Here is a 20,775-nt window from a genome sequence, read left to right on the forward strand (position 1 = left end):
TACTTGTAATGAAACTTTATTAATACAGATAAATTTTCTACATCATGCTTACTATAAAGCTTAGTTCCAAGTACTCGTAAAATAAATATTTCTTGACACTTCACAGAAAACTAACTTTCTGAGGTGTAAGTATCTCTCTGGTTATGTGGAAGTATTGTAGGATATATAATAAGTGAATAACCAATGATATTAGTTTACAACTTTTAACTTTCATGATAGAAAAGTTACAAGAGGTTAAATGATTTAAGTTTTTATGCAACTACAAGAAGCAGTGTGTTTACATGTTGACAACCATTAACTGTTATTAGTATATCTTTAAAAATTTGCTGATGCCAGAGAAAGAATATATATTCATAATATACCAGTCAAGGTAAGCCACTTCTTTTTCGATAGACTAATTATGAATATCCAATCACAATGCAGGAAATTTAAAACCTATTTTCACGATGCCCAACACAAATATGTTAATAATGAAACATCAATGAATGTAATTTAAAATAACTTTAAACTCACTTAAAAAGTTGATTCATATTTAAATAAATTCACAGTTTTTATAGAAATTATCTGTAACAAGCTTTAGATTTCATATAGTTTGTTTATGCAAAACTGATAAATTTCTTTCTATTATTTCCCCCCTAAGCTCAACAAATTTTAAAACAATAAAATAATTTTGAATTCAGTTTCAAAGTCTTTCATATAATAGGAAGACAGTTAATTGTTTATCTTGCCCATTAAAAAGAAAAAAAATTTAATGTTCAAAGAAATGAGAGTTGTTTGTCAGAAACTGAACTGTAGAATAATTATGAAAACTCAGATTGTTGTAACAACATTGTACATCTCCATGATTATTTTACAAACACTCCCTAAAATGTACATTAACAATTCTCATCTTAACCTTATTCTGCTTTAATAGGTTATTAAAAACATCAAAGTAGATTTTATCAAATAAAACTGTAATCTTACAAGATAATTGGGACATTTCTTTGCATCCAAGTTACTTTTAAGTCATTCCTGTAGATCTATTAGTACAGTTTTTCTCACAATGGTACATACAAATTGCACTAAACTTATGAGAAGCTACTACTTATAACTGGTAAAATCACACACAACTATAAAAACTCATTATATCTACAAATTAACAAAAAAAATGGTGTCAAAAACTGACACCTTAAAAAATCTAGATTTAGGATATAATTTCTGAAAGAAATACTGATCTCAGTGGGTTAATTATATCAGATAGTTCACTCTATTTCTATTTGTATTATAACATATGAAATATCTCTAACTTTGATCTACGTGTGATAACACGTATAACACATCTAATTTCGATCTATGTATCACAACAATGTATGCCATAAAAAATACAAAAATAGGTAATAGTAATGATTTAGAGACCAATAGTCATAGAAACAGGATACAATCTAACAGATGGAGTGGGCTGTTCTGTGCAAGCTATAGGTCCATCTTCCTCATTTCTAATTTAATCCATTGTGCCCTTTATCTTATGCGTCATCAGGTTTTATAGTTTATCACCAAAGATTGTGTTAAGTCTTCTTAGATAGTGATGGGAAAGTTTTTCTTAATGTGGTTGGTTTTTGTCCTTGGAGATATTTTTATCTTTGAGCCTAATGTGGTTTGTTGATCATCATCACTGACAGCAGGTATTACAGCATTTGATTGTTAACTTAGAAGTCCTGACATACCATGAGGGACCTATCAGAATCAGGTCACACAGATGAAAGACTCTGATATCTTACTGCTTTGACATTGTCACATGGACATCCAGTGACTGATGTGGCACTGTGATATGCATTCTCATTCAGCTATATCTAGTTATGATTTTGCTCTGCATCTTTTGGAGTTAACTCAGGTGGATTGTGAGCATTTCCATATTGACCACAGCATTACCACAATCAGTCAGATATTTCATAATGTAAGACTGAGTGCTACTAGTATCTTCAGAGCCACAATATCCAGGTCAGTCTGGGGAGAAGGACATTGCACTGGTGGAGCAGCTGAAGCTGGTGGTTATACCTACCAGAATGTTGTACTCTGTCAGATACACACAATCACTTTGCAAGAGCAATACAAATATTTTAAGCTTGGAACTGAAGAAGGTCTTCCTTTTTCTGGATTGAGTGACAATTCTTGCTATAATTATGAGCTTGGATGAATCCTGTGGTCAATGCCAAAAAGGGATTGTTATTCAAGTCAGTTTGACTTCTTATATAGTGGAAAAGCAAAACTCATTCATACAGGAAGTATGAGTGAGTTTTGGAAGTAATAAACAATACATTCATGTTGCATCTCACAATACTGTAAAATTTCACATAATTAGCCCTATTTGTGAAATCAATGGGTGGGCAATACCATACTATGAATTGTGTATTGTTAAATTTCTTCAGAGACCACCATTTCCCTTAAGATCTTCTCTACCAGTAAATGTGGATCTTATCTGTTACATTGAGACTAAGTTCATGACTTATGCATATGGTTCCACTTTAACTGCTGCTGATCTCATCAGGAAATTAGCAAAGTAAAATGAGAAGGGGAGAGAGAAACATTATTAAATCATCTACACATCGTTGCTTCCAATCCCAGTAGTGCTAACTTACTGGTAGGGAACAAACTGGATACTTCTTGATGTATACCAGGAGAAGTTGTGCACATTCTACAATGCCCTGTTATTGAAGTCCAGCTGCACTGATCCACCTTATGTACCTTGGAAACACCTGTAGCTTACCAGAACCTGTCATTGTATATGGACCCCAAAACTGGAATGTGGATATTTAACACCAGTCATGTTTTGACGTGGTACACAGTGGGTGAAAATATAACCTTGTTTCACTCCTGCTGAACCCTCTTTAGTTCTGAGCACAAACACAGCAGATAGCTTCATGTTTGAGAAGCTTGTATTTTATGCTCTTGGAGGAATATATGACCCAGTAGTATTACAACAGTTGCAAGGTTTTATGCTGTTTTCTGTCTGAGGTGAGGCTATGTGATCAAACACATTAGCCAGTCTAGAAGGGCAATCAGTTCCTCGATATGCATTGACACGAGTGTTGCATGAGGATGGATGGAAAAATCTAGCCAATGATCCGTTAAGCCAGATGTGGGGAAGGATGCAAGTTATTGGTGAATGGGTAAGTGGGTTCAATGGGATATATTTTTGTGTTATGATGATTAAGGTTGTCATCAGTATTGTCATTAGAGTATTTAATATATACAAAATAACTGGGTTATCTTGGGCCTTGTTCATACAGATTCTAAAGACTTGTTTTATGACCTCTAATAAAAAGGATACAATGGATGAAGTTAGAGACAAGAAAGATGAACCTGTAGCTTGCACAGAACAGCCCTCTCCATCTGTTAGATTGTATCCTGTTGCCATGACCACTGGTCTCTACATCATTGCTATTACCACCTATTTTTGTATGTTTTAATGGCTACATCGTCATCTGAATACTTGCAAATCAAATGTAATCTGTTGTGCCTTACACTGACACTGCATTAAAATATAACAACAATGTATGCAATATCTGTTTTTGTGATCTATATATCATAAGAAATGATGGAAGCAGACAAAACATTAGAGCTTATATAAAACTCACTTTGTTTCTGTTTTGTAACATGAGTAATAAGATAAATTCTACAAATTAATTTTAAAAGTTAAAAGTTCTTGTAGCTGCTACAGATTTTTATACCTCATGTACCCCTTCCATTAGGAAATATGTAGTACCTTTCCCTTTACGTTTATCTATATTATCTGTATAAGATCTAATACATAAGCCAATTCCATGGCTAATGTAATAGCATATAAAAAATACAAAAGTCTTAACTAGTTTATAAAACTAATTTTTTTTATACAACAAAAGCTAAAAAAAAAGGACTAAAAAACAAACATATGTTACACTTGTAACAGTCACAAAATACATCATTCTTTAAAGTAAACTCTGAGTATATTTTACACATAGTGCGGGACTGCAACAGTAACCACCGGTTCAAACTCCACACAAACTCAGTTGTAACAAAACTAAAGCATGAAAAGAAAACAATCCAGCATTTTGTGTTATTTTAAGATAAAGGAATCAGACATTCAAGAAAAGCATTCTCTTTAACCCTATCATGCCATGTGAAGGATACCTAGCTCATATGTGGTACACGAAGAACAGTGTGTAAGTTTTTAACACTTCTAGTAAATAATGGATTATAGTCAGCTACGTTTACTTCTGTAATTTGAACAGTTAAGTTTTTCTTTAACAATCCTAGTAAATAACAGATTGAGAGCTAGCTATCAATTTACTTGCACATAATCTGTAATTTAAAGTATTTTTTAAAACAATTCTAGTAATTAGTGGATCAAAAACCAGTTTTCATATTAAGTTGAAGATTCTATTAATATGTATTATTTCAGCAAGAAAACACTCTGCTTACACACTTGAAATTTGGCCACTCCCTATTTCATACTTGACTGAACTTTAAACCTGAAATATTGAAATACAAAAATTCAGTTAACGTCCTGAGTCATTCATGTTTAATAACCAAAACCCATTCCCCACAAAAAGATATTCCTTGCATCATGAGCCCCCCATAAATTAGAGATAGATTTACAATGTTCAGGGTGATGGTAGAGAAAGACCAGCAGGAAACAGACAAAGTGTTAAACTATTCAAATGTTATTACACTAAAGAATGCTATGTTGAGGTAGTTGTTAGAGAATACAGTAGAAAGGTTTTGTTGAGCACTGCTAGGATGCTATGTTGAGGTAGTTGTTAGAGAATACAGTAGAAAGGTTTTGTTGAGCACTGCTAGGATGCTATGTTGAGGTAGTTGTTAGAGAATACAGTAGAAAGGTTTTGTTGAGCACTGCTAGGATGCTATGTTGGGGTAGTTGTTAGAGAATACAGTAGAAAGGTTTTGTTGAGCACTGCTAGGATGCTATGTTGAGGTAGTTGTTAGAGAATACAGTAGAAAGGTTTTGTTGAGCACTGCTAGGATGCTATGTTGAGGTAGTTGTTAGAGAATACAGTAGAGAGGTTTTGTTGAGCACTGCTAGGATGCTATGTTGAGGTAGTTGTTAGAGAATACAGCAGAAAGGTTTTGTTGAGCACTGCCAGGATGCTATGTTGAGGTAGTTGTTAGAGAATACAGCAGAAAGGTTTTGTTGAGCACTGCCAGGATGCTATGTTGAGGTAGTTGTTAGAGAATACAGCAGAAAGGTTTTGTTGAGCACCGCTAGGATGCTATGTTGAGGTAGTTGTTAGAGAATACAGCAGAAAGGTTTTGTTGAGCACCGCTAGGATGCTATGTTGAGGTAGTTGTTAGAGAACACAGCAGAAAGGTTTTGTTGAGCACCGCTAGGATGCTATGTTGAGGTAGTTGTTAGAGAATACAGCAGAAAGGTTTTGTTGAGCACCGCTAGGATGCTATGTTGAGGTAGTTGTTAGAGAACACAGCAGAAAGGTTTTGTTGAGCACCGCTAGGATGCTATGTTGAGGTAGTTGTTAGAGAACACAGCAGAAAGGTTTTGTTGAGCACTGCCAGGATGCTATGTTGAGGTAGTTGTTAGAGAACACAGCAGAAAGGTTTTGTTGAGCACCGCCAGGATGCTATGTTGAGGTAGTTGTTAGAGAACACAGCAGAAAGGTTTGTTGAGCACCGCTAGGATGCTATGTTGAGGTAGTTGTTAGAGAATACAGCAGAAAGGTTTTGTTGAGCACCGCCAGGATGCTATGTTGAGGTAGTTGTTAGAGAACACAGCAGAGAGGTTTTGTTGAGCACCGCCAGGATGCTATGTTGAGGTAGTTGTTAGAGAATACAGCAGAAAGGTTTTGTTGAGCACCGCCAGGATGCTATGTTGAGGTAGTTGTTAGAGAATACAGCAGAAAGGTTTTGTTGAGCACCGCCAGGATGCTATGTTGAGGTAGTTGTTAGAGAATACAGCAGAAAGGTTTTGTTGAGCACCGCCAGGATGCTATGTTGAGGTAGTTGTTAGAGAATACAGCAGAAAGGTTTTGTTGAGCACCGCCAGGATGCTATGTTGAGGTAGTTGTTAGAGAATACAGCAGAAAGGTTTTGTTGAGCACCGCTAGGATGCTATGTTGAGGTAGTTGTTAGAGAATACAGCAGAAAGGTTTTGTTGAGCACCGCCAGGATGCTATGTTGAGGTAGTTGTTAGAGAATACAGCAGAAAGGTTTTGTTGAGCACCGCCAGGATGCTATGTTGAGGTAGTTGTTAGAGAATACAGCAGAAAGGTTTTGTTGAGCACCGCCAGGATGCTATGTTGAGGTAGTTGTTAGAGAATACAGCAGAAAGGTTTTGTTGAGCACCGCCAGGATGCTATGTTGAGGTAGTTGTTAGAGAATACAGCAGAAAGGTTTTGTTGAGCAACCGCCAGGATGCTATGTTGAGGTAGTTGTTAGAGAACACAGCAGAAAGGTTTTGTTGAGCACCGCCAGGATGCTATGTTGAGGTAGTTGTTAGAGAATACAGCAGAAAGGTTTTGTTGAGCAACCGCCAGGATGCTATGTTGAGGTAGTTGTTAGAGAACACAGCAGAAAGGTTTTGTTGAGCACTGCCAGGATGCTATGTTGAGGTAGTTGTTAGAGAACACAGCAGAAAGGTTTTGTTGAGCAACCGCCAGGATGCTATGTTGAGGTAGTTGTTAGAGAATACAGCAGAAAGGTTTTGTTGAGCACCGCCAGGATGCTATGTTGAGGTAGTTGTTAGAGAATACAGCAGAAAGGTTTTGTTGAGCACCGCCAGGATGCCATGTTGAGGTAGTTGTTAGAGAACACAGCAGAAAGGTTTTGTTGAGCACCGCCAGGATGCCATGTTGAGGTAGCTGTTAGAGAATACAGCAGAAAGGTCTTTGTTGAGCACCGCCAGGAGATGTTGAAGTTGTTAGAGAATACAGCAGAAAGGTTTTTGTTGAGCACCGCCAGGATGCTATGTTGAGGTAGTTAGAGAATACAGCAGAGAGGTTTTGTTGAGCACCGCCAGGACGCCATGTTGAGGTAGTTGTTAGAGAACACAGCAGAAAGGTTTTGTTGAGCACCGCCAGGATGCCATGTTGAGGTAGCTGTTAGAGAACACAGCAGAAAGGTTTTGTTGAGCAACCGCCAGGATGCCATGTTGAGGTAGTTGTTAGAGAACACAGCAGAAAGGTTTTGTTGAGCACCGCCAGGATGCTATGTTGAGGTAGTTGTTAGAGAACACAGCAGAAAGGTTTTGTTGAGCACCGCCAGGATGCTATGTTGAGGTAGCTGTTGAGAAGAGAATACAGTAGAAAGGTTTTGTTGAGCACTGCTAGGATGCTATGTTGAGGTAGTTGTTAGAGAATACAGTAGAAAGGTTTTGTTGAGCACCGCTAGGATGCTATGTTGAGGTAGTTGTTAGAGAATACAGCAGAAAGGTTTTGTTGAGCACTGCTAGGATGCTATGTTGAGGTAGTTGTTAGAGAATACAGCAGAAAGGTTTTGTTGAGCACTGCTAGGATGCTATGTTGAGGTAGTTGTTAGAGAATACAGTAGAAAGGTTTTGTTGAGCACCGCTAGGATGCTATGTTGAGGTAGTTGTTAGAGAATACAGTAGAAAGGTTTTGTTGAGCACTGCTAGGATGCTATGTTGAGGTAGTTGTTAGAGAATACAGTAGAAAGGTTTTGTTGAGCACTGCTAGGATGCTATGTTGAGGTAGTTGTTAGAGAATACAGTAGAAAGGTTTTGTTGAGCACTGCTACGTACAAGTTCATTAAAAAAGAAACTTCAGACGTGTCATAAATTATCGACCTCAACAAAATTCACTAAGGTCAGTCATACTATTGCAAAACAAGCCAAAACAAGTGCACATTGGTGCAGCAGTGCAAGTTACAATGTTTAGTTTATTTAAATTGTTTATAAGGCTCTTTGATAACTCTGGAAATGTTTCCTTACATGCAGTAACATCTTAAAGCACCATAAAATAGTAATTAATGTGATGTCTTGTTTTGCTTTGCAGTTTATGGCAAGACTAGAAGTCCACGACAAATGGTTTGCCAACATGAAGCATACTTCACTCTTTTTGGTAGTGTCAATACATGCGTTATCTAATCGAAAACTAATCCACATTAACACTTCCTACATGCCTCCGTGATGTTCAAGTGACAGAGTAACTTTACAGCTGAGTTTATTACTAGCCTATAGTATATGAAATACCATAAGCACATGGAAGACAAACCTGCATAGTAAATGACACATGATACTGTGCAATAACCAATGTAGTTCTTGTGCTGCAGAAACAAAGTGTGATACACACTACAACTTACATGTTGCCTCTCTGCATACTAGTAACCAGGTGAAAGTATTGGAGGAGAACTTTCAGAATGGAATCACTTCACATCACTTTCCTTGTGAATGGTCAACTTGATCACTGGATCTAACACCAGCTGATTCCTTGTTATTGGGGCACCTAAAGTTATTCATGGGAAGCTATCCTCAATTCCAGGCCATAACGATTTATTTGTCTAGGAAGCAGCCAATAAACTACATAAGATGCACAGTGTTACTGTAACCTTTATTGTCATATGGTTGCAACGCATTCTGGATGTACGAGGAGAAAATTTTGCAAAGGTGCTGGTGCTTTAATTGGTCAGACATTATGTCATACATAGTGGCATCCATGGTGGCAAAATGTGGTAACTGTGATATTTGCATGGCACCCTTAACGTGGCTGAGCAACTCCATACTCCAATGTTCTACTGTTTGTGAGATATGAAGCAAAGAACTGTGAAACTTTTTTAACAATCACCCTGTATGTAAATCAGAAGTTTTTAATCAGATGTTCTCATAAATGTAGATAATACTTTATTCCTTTATAACTTATAAATAAAAATTAAAACATACAACTAATTAAGTGATTTACTAAAAGCATCTAGAGAAAACTGAAACGTTTACTTAACATTTATGTTAGATAATACAGTAAAACCAAGGTTTGTGACAAATTGTAAAAGTATATGATAAATATAACTCTCTTGATAAAGTGTAAAAGTATAGAAATAGTAAAACATGGTAAAATACTCTTCATTTTCAAAGAATACAAGTCATTTTCTGTAAAAATACTACAATGTGAATAATCAGATTAATATTTCTGTTGTACATTTAGTAAAAAACCATTCTTTTCAATTTAGTTATTTATGGCATCAATCAATGCATGGACTTAGATGACATTTTTAGTTTCTCTGGCCTATCTTTGGCTATTAATAGTTTAAATTTAAACATTTCTAACAGATCAACCCAAAATAACTTCCATACCATCATCATTGCTGTAACAATTCTGACAGTGAAGTTTATTGTTCCGCACTCTAACGTCTGTGCCACATGATCCATTTCCCAGCTGGGTCTGGCACACACTACAGCAAAAACACTGGATGTGATAGAACAACTGGAGGGACTCAATTATCATAGCTGCTCCTCGTCCTAAGAGTAAATAACACATGAAGTTAAACAACTGATACAATTATCCTTACTACAACTGCTTCATTTGACAAAATTATGAATAATCACATGCCATACTGTCACTTCTAATTCTCAGAGGCTAACCCAGGTGAATTATGTTATTAGGTACACAGTCTGGGAGTAAGCACACACCTACACTTATCTCCCACTCCACATCTCCCCCCCCAGAAAGTCTTAATTGTTACTTTAATATCATGTTTGTACTTTATTTGAATGTGTAGCTCATGGCCTTTTATTTGTTTGTTATAATTTTGAGAACTTTAAAACATGTTTGCAAAAATCTTTAATGAAAATGTCATTGTGAAGATGCAACTTTGAATAGGTGGTTTCAAGAAGTAAAAAAAAAGTTTTGTTTATAATAGCTTCACATTTTAAAAATTGATAGAAAAGAGAAAATAATTTCTAAACAATTCATATTAAAAGTAACTTTGGAAATATCTGAAGGTTGATCAAGAACCATTTGAAAAAGCCACAAAAAGAAAAACAAAAAAATCCTTTGAGTAAGAAACAACTTTTGGTTTGCTTGGGTAATATTTGCTCCAGATGTTTCTAATGTACTTTGAAACTATTCTTTAAAAGCATAAGAAATTTTACTTTAAAACAAACCAATGGTTGTGACATTCACTTTAATTGTTATGTTGCAAGTTCAAAAGATGCTTTTTTATTTCTTTTTAGCACCAAGCTAAGTGAAATGTGGTATGAACAAAACTCCTGTGTGTGTTATTAATTTCATATGACAGTAAAATCAAACTAATATTATGTACTATTTTTTAATCAAGTAATTATTTTCAAAGAAAAACCTGCTCTTAGTGACCACCTGCTAATAATAAAAATACTAAATATAACAGTGGTTTAAGTTTAGTCAGTGATTTTTTTTATTGTAAGATGAAGACACTCTCAGTGACAGCAACACATGAAGTATCTCTCTTGACCAGTTACCTTAAACATTCTTAAAGTAGAAACAAAGCCTTGATGACAAGAAACCCACTTGAAATAAAAATGTATCTCAGAACGGCTGGTATGAGTATTAACACTTTTATTGACGAGCAGAGAACAATGTTAATGATGACAAAGGTCATCTTCAGGTTAATAAAGTTGAGATGTTGTGTTGTTAACCTGAAGATGACCTTGGAAGGTTAAAATGTTGTTCTCTGCTTATCAACAAAAGCATTAATACCCATACCAGCCATTCTGAGATACATTTTAGGAACAAAGACACCGTAATATTTCTATTATGTGAATCTCCCAACCACTACCCTTACAAAAATATATTAAGTGGAACTGAATGATCGTAAAAAGAGAAGTAATTCTACAGTGATTTCATTTCTTTTTCAATAATTTAAAGAACTATAAGGATAACTGTTTTTCTTCAACTGACTGCAGACAGCAACAGAAGTTAAGATGTTGTGTGCATAAGCACTCATCTTAAATGATTATTTTATGACAGCTGAATACTTTACCATCAACGCTTAGATAAACAAATACATTAATATGAACTCTACATTTTTCACTAGCACGACAACTAACCAACACAATCTAATAAATACAAATGTCAGCCCTGGTCATGATGGAATTGAAATACTGTTCTTAAAAAAGCTTCCAACCTTTTACTACTACACTTAATAAACATTATGAATCTGTCACTATCAAATGGTTACTATCTAGACACTTGGAAAAAAGCAGTAATAACTGTTATACCTAAAAAACAGATCAAATTTAGACAATTTTTGCCCCATCAGCTTGTTATCTTAGCAAATTCATTGAGAAAAAAATATTGAACAGACTTCTATGCTTCTGTGAAACAAACAATCTGCTGTCAGAAATCAAAAATGCATTGAGAAAATAACAGACTTCCTCACAAAATCAACTGAATCAACCTTTAAGTAATGCCTTTGACAACCATCTAAGATGCAGCAAATGTATCAACTGCATAAAGCTCATTGTAGGTAAGCACAAACATCCTTATAAATATAAGAACATTTGTATGCTCACTTACAGAATATGGCTGTCAAATAACCTATAACATATCAGAAAATAATATGAAAAAACTATAAAGACAAAAGAGAATAGTAAGGCTTTCAAATATTACAAAAAGTACAAACAAACTGACAGCTGCTCTATGTGAACTCCTCTATACAGTTTGTTTTGCAAACAGGAAAACAAAGAACAAAGTACACAAACAAAAGGCTGAACACTAGGTCATATTGTCATTATTAACTCTTTCAACAAGAGCTTGGCCAATTATACAACCTACACGACCTCTTTTTACTTGTTTAAAGTCTTTAGAGTTTTAATATAGTATGTATATCTTCAAACATTTAGCAGATTTTCAGTAAACACTACAAGCCCTTAACATATAAAAAAATCATATTTTTAGTGAAGTATTTTCAATACACTAAAAAGGATTTGTCCATGGTTATACTGAGTATTTGTTTTGAGTAGTCCATGAGTGAAGTGATTTTTGTGTTAAGATTAAAAATACTTTATACAAATTAAATCTGATACTGTTTGAGAAAAGGGATCTCTTAAACTTCCTAAATACATTTCAAATGTTTTTCTTCAGTAAAACTTAATTGTATTTTATATGTTATTCTCTCAACCCTAATTCTATACAAGGTTGGCCAATTTGACCAAACTTGTAACCATAAAAAAAAATCTAAATTACCTTTTTTTTCTTTCTAGAATGACTTCAAATAATACCAGGTTTTTTGTGTTGTTTTTTGCTGTCCACTGTCAATATTTAACCCTACTTTTTATATTTTAATGATGGTAATGCACTAAACTTTTATTTAATTAAATAATGCACCAAGGGATATAGAATAATAACATGCAAAAAGTAGAGAATTTTCCCTAAATATGCAACAATATCCATTACAAATTCATCCAAGCTATTCATTGTCTTTCCTGCAGGAATGAATCTTGAACTAACATAGAAACTAACAGCTCTCCATTGAACAAAGTAACATAATGTGTCACTTGATAAATGAAAACCTTGTTATCCTATTGGTTATACTAATTAGTTTTAAACTCAGAACAATATACATCTATTTACACTTACATTTTATTGCTCTTTGAACTGTGTCCAGCCACTGTCAACACCATTACAAAGTGTAAATCATTTGGGAAACATGTAGCTCACATCATGCTGTTGAATTACTTTGCCCACCACCTACTGTTGTGCATGCTTTGTGAAATATTTTAATTGTATTATTGTTATTATTTTACCTGATCCAACCTTAACTAATTTAAAGACATCCCTCCCTATTTTTACATTTCAGTTACTTTTATAATAACAAATAAGGAAAAAATATTAAAAACAAGAAATAAGGTACCCAGGTCTTTTTCTAATGAGGTACCTACTCAGGTCTTTTTCTTATTACACTTAACCCTTCTTTATACTAATGGTAGTAATGCACAAAATAAAGTAATGCACCACAAACATAGAATAACAACATGATAAAAGCAGACAATTTCCCCTAATTACAATTTTTTTTTTTTAAATATGTGAAAAGAACCATTACAAATTCATCTAATCTAGTCATTGTTTTTTCTGTAGAAAAGAAGCTAACAGAGAAACTCATAATTCTCTACTCAAAAAACAAAGCAATATAATACGTAAGTTGACAGATGAAAATTTTGTCCTTCTATTGGTTAAGGATGATATAGAATTACACGTCAAACCATTAACAAATCCTGAAAAAGTGAGTGTTGCAAGATGGTTCTGTAACTGAATAAAATTGAAGGCTATAAAAATTATGATTTACCTAAACAATGACAATTTTGAAGCGAGTTTTTTTTTTATTTTGTTCAAAGCTACAAGAGTGCTATCTGTATTTACAGTAAGTAAGTTACATTAAATTTCATATTTATTAGAGGGATTGTGAATAGAACAGAGGAAAGAGAATGCCTATAAATGTGTCACATTTCTCATGCTATGGCAAATTCAAGATTTTTTATAACATTACATTACAAAATTAAGAATTTAAAACTTATATAGTATTAAAATGTGGATTATTATCTATGAGTTTATGCTATACTAATTAAAATAACATAAACAAGGAGTAGTTTAATAAAATTTTGAATGTAAATCATTACACCCTCATGAAATGAGCTGCACAGGATGCCCATGGTGGTAGAGTTAATCATCATATTTTCTTTTACATCCTAAGCACATAACAGATAAATTATTCAACATTAATTCTGTGAAGGTGGATTTTCTTTGGGCACTGGACCATATGGTCCCCACCTCCCTTCAATACAGTTCCTTTCTATGAAATTCAATTCACTAAAGTTTATTTAAAATGGCATTAGTTCCTAAGATTATAATGTTTGAAAGTAGTATGAGAATAATTTCACTGTCTTATCAATAGACAATATGATTTAAATTTAATATTTCCAATGCATGTTTGGATCTCGTCTCAATTCTTCATCTCCACACATCATCAACAGTCACAACATCTCTGCTCCTCGCCAACAATCACTGAAAAAGACCATCTTCCTTTCTCCAAATATGCTCACAGTTTTCTCTCGAAAACTCCCCGTCAATGTTTCTAAATTTGCGGTCGTAATAGTTATGTATTCTTACACTGGTTATGAAGAGAAGCAAATGTTCCCAAACACCCCTACAGGGAAGAACAGGGTATTAGTTTTCTCTTCCTTCAAACTAGATTCCTCCCATTATTAGTTCTTTTTTTGTCTGATAAATGGGATATCTCCAATGAACTTTGGATTACCACACGCATTATATGTTGTTACATTAAGTTTACAACTGGAACTGACAATAGCAATTATGCTTCATATTAAGTTCATTATTGTTTTATGGCACAGATTTAATCTCCTATTACCAATAACATAATTAATGGTAATAGAGCTATTTATATATAAAGCCTTTCCTTTTCATGGTAAAATAACTTCATATTTGGAACAACTGTTCAACTCACATAATGGAACATGACACTTATAAATAAATGTTGACGAGAAAATTACCTGTTACTGTTTAGTAATATATTAATAGATATCTACTCAAAATCTACATATACAGTAACTTACTTTAGTAGAGTTTCATACTGTCTGAGTTTTACAGAGAAATACATTGCTAAATAAAGGATCTTGCAATGAGCCATATAACAAACAAACTGATGATTTACCTAATTCGTTGCCACAGCTGCAACACCGTTTTTTCCCACTAACAGAAAGTACGGAATCCTGCTGTTTGGAAAGATCTCTACCAGTGATCTGAGTGAACCCACTGATCCAATTGTGTCCACCATTTGCATTTGAGCTGCCCTGGGAGAAACGCCTGACTTGTCCTAATGACTGAGACTTAAACAAATCCTCCAAATTCTGGTCAGATGAAACTTTACCAGTTACCTGAGAAGGCTTAGGTGGTGTTGGGGGTGGAACTGATGTGGGTCTTGGGAGGTTTTTATTTGTTCTGATTACAGGTTGGTTTCCATTCTGAAATGGTGTTATTTGTTTATTCTGTACATCCTGATGGATATTTGGTGTCCTATGCTTTTCTCTTTCATTTTTTTCTCTAATTCGCCTGATTTCTGCTTCCTGGATCAGCCAATGATTTATGTTGTACTTCTGTTCTCGAACAGGTGGTTCCGATCGTCTCTTATGAACAGCTGCCTGTAAATGGGAGTTAACTTATTATATCAGTAAGTTATAAACTACACGAGCTGCTTTAACAAACATGAACATTAATATATCTTATTCTTTCTTTCATGGTTTTAATGGACGTACTTTCAAGTTGAAATCTGTAACATATTATTTCACAAATATGTGGTTCAAAAGATGTTGTCTTACACTGTTTGAAGTTAAGAACAAAAAGCATTAATTACTGTTTTATAATGGTACATGCAAGTGTGCAGATGTTGCTACATTTGTATACACATGTGTATGTATGTGTATTTCAAACTTTAATTTATCAATACTTTTTACTGTATTTTCATCTACTCTGTAGAAAGTAAGAGCTATGGTTCTCAAGCTTTTATTATACAGTTGTTGTAATGTTATGGCTATTGTTAAACTAGAGTTGCTTTGTTCCTGTGGATTTTGTTGCAAGCCTACTTGTCACTAATACTTTACTGATAAGTATTTACGTTCTCTTGATAAAGCCAATACTCTGCAACCTTAAACAGATAAAAAAGAAAACCTGCTTTTGGAAAATAAGTCCTGATTTATTCCTTTGAGGTTAAGAGTCCTTCAGTAGGAACTATGCTCAACTAACTAACTAACAGACACAGCTTTTACTTTTCTCTCAACAATTTCTATGTTGGGAAAATAAAATAACCACATTTGTCTGTTCAGTTCTTTAATCACATTCAAAATTCCTTGCAGGATGTATTCATGGCACCTTACTTACTTGTTACTACCTGTTACTATACAAAATTTAAACTAAAGACCAGAGGAAAGGCAGCAAGTCAGCAGCATGCAACCACAAACACTAAGGGATTTACAATCGTTCTTATGACACATCTACAAATTAAAGTGCAGGGTGTGGTACTGAATGGATTTTATAATCCAGAGCTCTAACATTGGGTCCTGACCTATTTGTATGTTAGTGCAACTATACAGGTATTCAGGGTTCATAATGGTATGTAATTGTACACATGTTCAGTGTTCATGACATTTTGTGTAACAAAGTACGTATTCAGCGTGTACGAGTGTTATTGTAACTTTACAGGTATTCAGTGTTCGTGACTCTTAGTGTAACTATGTTAGTATTGAGTATTCATGAGTGTTCCCCTTGATGTGGATTCCTGTACGTGGTGAGGGAACCTCCCAGAAAAGGTTCTGTTCTTTCAGTTTACCTACTCTGGGATCTAAACATCCACCCACGTGTTTTAAGCACATGGTAACCCTTGAATGCCTGCAGACGAGCAGCCTTGGTATGGCCCCCATGGGCTAGGGTCAACCAAGTACCAGTATTGGATGTTCTCATTTGGTGTTGTGGACATTGTATCTGATGCTGGTGTTTGGGTAAAGTGCTCATGAAACTCTGGCATTGCTGCAGTATCCTTGTTTAGCACTGCAGTGCATCCCCTGATAGAGCTCCATGGTGGGTGGGGTTAGTTGGCACCAAAACATTCTTCCTTTATTATGGATCTTCCTGATCAAATTAAGAAAAAAATAGTGAAAAACAGAGCATTGGTAAACAACCATATCTTGAAGATTATGAACAGCAAACTTCAACTTCTTCAACACCTGTACCTCATTTTCTGATATTAAACTCTTTATCAGACAAATCTTCAGTGCAGATGCCTCCCTTTTTTATTCAGAAGGGACTAGAAAGACTTGTTGGCTCTCCTAAGCCAGTCAAAAAACTTTGTTCTGGTGATATATTGGTGGAAAAATCTATTCCTAAACACAGTGAACTCCTCTTGCATTCAAAGGCCATTGGAAATATACCTACTGAGGTTACACCTCATGGTACTTTGAATTTGTCATGAGGAGTTATTGTTGAGAGGGATTTGGAAAACATCCCCGAGTCAGAGATCCTCACTGGTTTCTACACTCAAGGAGTTTCCGCAGTGAAGCATATCTCCACTGGCAAAGATGGGATTACGATGCCGACCAATGTCCTAATTTTGACGTTTATATCATCATGTCCACCTGCTGTCATCAAAGCAGGTTATCTTAATGCAAAGTACAGCCATATATTCCAACCCTCTCAGTTTTTTTCCAATGTCAGTGGTTCAGTCACCCAAAGACATCATGTCATGATTCCTTGACGTGTGCTTATTGCAGTGGCAAGAACCACAATGTGTGAAATAGACCCTCATTACATTAATTGTAGTGGCTTTCATCCATCTTACTTTCATTCGTGCCCAAGGTGGGTGAAAGAAAAAGAGGTACAGCATTTGAAAATGATTGACAACATTTCTTACCCTGAGCCTTGAAACTTGCTGCCTACCACTCCCTCTTGGACGTATGCTGCTGCACTTCATTCCACTTCTACAGTGGGAGTGCATACAGATCTTTCCATGCCTCAAAAAGAATTATTCTCAAACCATGTGAAAATTCGTTTGACCTCCATGGTTAAGAAAGTTGATGAATCAACATCAACACCCATCTCTGTCTTTATCATTCATTCCAGCAGATCCCCCGAATCCACTTCCTTTGGTTCTTAGTATGGGCTTTTCCTCAGGTCCAACTCCTTCTCTGGCACTGAGATGTGGAACAATCATTCGTTCACACCCTCAGTCACAAGAATCTTCATCCAACGACAGAGACCTGCCCAATCTATCCAGAGCAGGATCCATGGAGATTGATATACCTCCCTTGAATAAAGAAAATTAAGAGGAAATACATTGCCAAAAACAGAAGAGCTCTCCACCCAGTTCGCCTACAAATAAGTAAAAATGGGCACTTTTATACAATAGAACTTTCAGGGTTTACGTTATAATCTGAACGACATCAAAGCATTGATTGATTCTTACAATCCTGTGTGTCTTTCCATACAGGAAACATTTCTGAAACCTGCCAATATAGTGATTTTTCAGCAGTTTTTTTGTACAGAAATTACAGGATGTGTGATGGATGAGTGCATGGCGGGGTGGCACTACTAATCGATCAGCATGTGCCCACCTTGTCTTTGCCATTCGATACACCCTTGGAGGCAGTAGCCATCTGTGTTTCCTTGAGTTGTACCATTACTGTTTGTTCTCTCTACCTATCTCCTGGAGAGACCTATGATCAATCAGACCCTGATGCTCTCGTTGAACAGTTGCCATCTCCCTATTAAATCCTGAGGAACTTTAATGAACATAATCCCCTCTGGGGAGGTGCTGATATTGATGGGAGGGGTTGCTTCGTAGAGTGTATGCTCAGATCACAACCTTTCTCTCTTCAATACTGGTATTTTCTACTTATTTTCATGCACCTAGTCAGTCTTTTACTGCTTTTGATCTCTCAGTCTGTTCCCATTCACTATTCTCCCACTTTTCATGCAGGACTGACAGTAACCCACAGAACAGTGATAATTTTCCTATCATTTTAAGAGAGACTGATGGGGTTCGATATTACCCGACCCTTGTGCTGTGGAAGCACAAGTGGAAGCTGGATCAAGCCAACTGGCCCTTTTTCACTGGTCTCTGTAAGCCATCTCTAAACACCTGAAAGGCAGCAGTGACTGACTGTATTATCCAGACAGTTGTTCAATGTATTCCTAAAACCTCAACATGTTTTCCACGGTATCCACATCTGTGGTGGAATCCTGCCTGCCACATGGCACAAAAGTAGGCCTAAGATACCTTCCGTGGGTATCCCACACTTTTGAACTGCATCACTTTTCAGTGGGCCTATGCACAAAGCCAGAAGAAATCTTGGATTAAATTTATAACCAGCATTTCTTCTACCATCTGTTCTAAAACATAAGACAAGATTCAGAAGGTAATGAGCAGTATAATTCTATCCTCCTTTCAATCTGGTTCTCTGATGGCCAGGAAGTTGCTAATGCCCAGAGTGCATCGCCAATACTCTTGGCAAAAGCTTTTGCTGGGTATCTAGCATTTCTGCTTCATCCTCCACCTTCTTAGCCATCAAGACCTGGGCACAGTAACCACCTCTTTCCTTTTGGGCTGATCATCTCTATAACTATAATTGCCCCTTTACACTGGAGGAATTCAAACTGGCCCTTTATTGATCTGGCAGTACATTGGTCGGACCTGATAATGTACACCATGAGATGCTGTGCCATCTATCTCCTGCTTCTCTTGTTATTCTTATGGTTGTTTATAACCTGTTCTGGCAGGAGAATGTTTTTCCTGATGCGTGGCACCAGGCTATTGTCTTACCTTTTTCTAAGCCTGGGAAGGATCCCAAGATTCCTTCAAACTACCATCCAATTGCTTTGATGAGCTGTCTCTGTAAAACCTTAGAAAGGATGGTTAATGCTCATCTTGTTTGGTTCCTCGAATCAAACAACCTCCTCTTGCCTACCCAGTGTGATTTCTCATGCCAGAGTTCCATCATGGACCACCTGATTCAACTTGAAATGTTGATCAGAGAAGCATTTCTTTAGCAACATTTTGTCAGAGTATTTTTTTACCTTGAGAAGTCTTATAACACTATGTGGAGGTATGGCATTTACGAGATCTCCACTTATATTGGTTGAATGGCCAGTTGCTTATTTTTATTACAAATTTTTTCATGGGCATGGGATTCTAAATTCATGTGGGTTTTGACACTTTCTCGTTCTTTCCTCTAGGAACTTGGAGTCCCTCAAGGCTGTCTTGAGTGTCACACTTTTCAGTGCAAAAATTAATGTCATCACTGGATAACTCTCTCTTACTGTTGCAAACTGTCTCTATGTTGATCACTTCCACATCTCATATCATTCGTCAAACTTGAGGTTTATTGAATGGCAGCTACAGACTGCCCTCAATTGTTTACTGATGGATACGACAATAAACAGTTTTAACTTTTCTCTCTTTAAAACTGTTTGCATGCACTTTTACTGCCAGCAAGGTATTTACCCCAATCCAAGTATTCACCTCTGTGCCAGTGAAGATCTACTTCCTCTGGTCCTTGAGACTTATCTTTGACCTAAGCTGACCTTTATATTACATATTAAGCAGCTATAAGTCAAATGTACAAGAGCACTGAACATCCTCCATGTCCTCTTGGGGAGAGGATCGATGTTCTATGCTAAAGATATATTGTGCTCTCATTTGATCGAAATTGAACTATAGGACTAGTCTATGGCTCTGCCAGGACCTCAGCCTCGAAGATGCTGGACCCCGTTCATCAAGAGGGACTACGACTCTGCATAGGGACTTTGTACGTAGAGTCTCATGAACCTCCTCTACACTTCTGCCATTTGCCACTGTCTTTACTACATGATTCAAAACTTTGGACCCTACCACAGCATCCCACCTGGGGTTGTGTGTTTCCTTTCTCAGTGGGCTATGTTTTTTCGGAGTAGATGATCAGCCTTTGTTCCTTTTGGTCTTCATATACAGGTGCAGTTCGATGAATTGGGTCTATCCTTGGATGACATTGCTGTATCCACTGGTCAATCCATCCCACCATGGCTTATTACCATACCCAAATGTGACCTTTGAGTCATCTGAGAAAAGTGGATACTCCAAATTGGAAGTACCATCTTTTGTTTGCTGAACATCTTTCAAACCATCCTTCCATTCCTATTTATATGAATGGCTCAAAATCAGGTGGCTCTGTGGGCTTTGCCATGGTGGTGCACAGAATCCTCTCTACAGTTTCTGTGTTCACTGCTGAACCATATGCCATTTCTCTTGCCTTGCATCACA

The 20,775-nt window shown here is 36.1% G+C and overlaps 1 protein-coding gene across 7 annotated transcripts in view; it reads right to left on the minus strand.

Moving 5' to 3' along the window:
- LOC143230052 (uncharacterized) overlaps nucleotides 1–20,775 on the minus strand; it is a 110,242-nt gene continuing 89,467 nt past the window's right edge. For all 7 annotated transcript variants that reach the window (XM_076463048.1, XM_076463047.1, XM_076463046.1 and 4 more), the window contains 3 exons: nucleotides 14,644–15,130; nucleotides 9,293–9,457; nucleotides 1–4,487 (listed from right to left, as the gene is read on the minus strand). In XM_076463048.1, coding sequence (XP_076319163.1) covers nucleotides 4,465–4,487; nucleotides 9,293–9,457; nucleotides 14,644–15,130 — 675 coding nt within the window. In that variant the 3' untranslated portion in view covers nucleotides 1–4,464. The remainder of the gene's footprint in view (nucleotides 4,488–9,292; nucleotides 9,458–14,643; nucleotides 15,131–20,775) is intronic.

Source organism: Tachypleus tridentatus, chromosome 10 (genome assembly GCF_004210375.1).
Source record: "Tachypleus tridentatus isolate NWPU-2018 chromosome 10, ASM421037v1, whole genome shotgun sequence".
NCBI classification, from domain to species: Eukaryota; Metazoa; Arthropoda; class Merostomata; order Xiphosura; family Limulidae; genus Tachypleus; species Tachypleus tridentatus.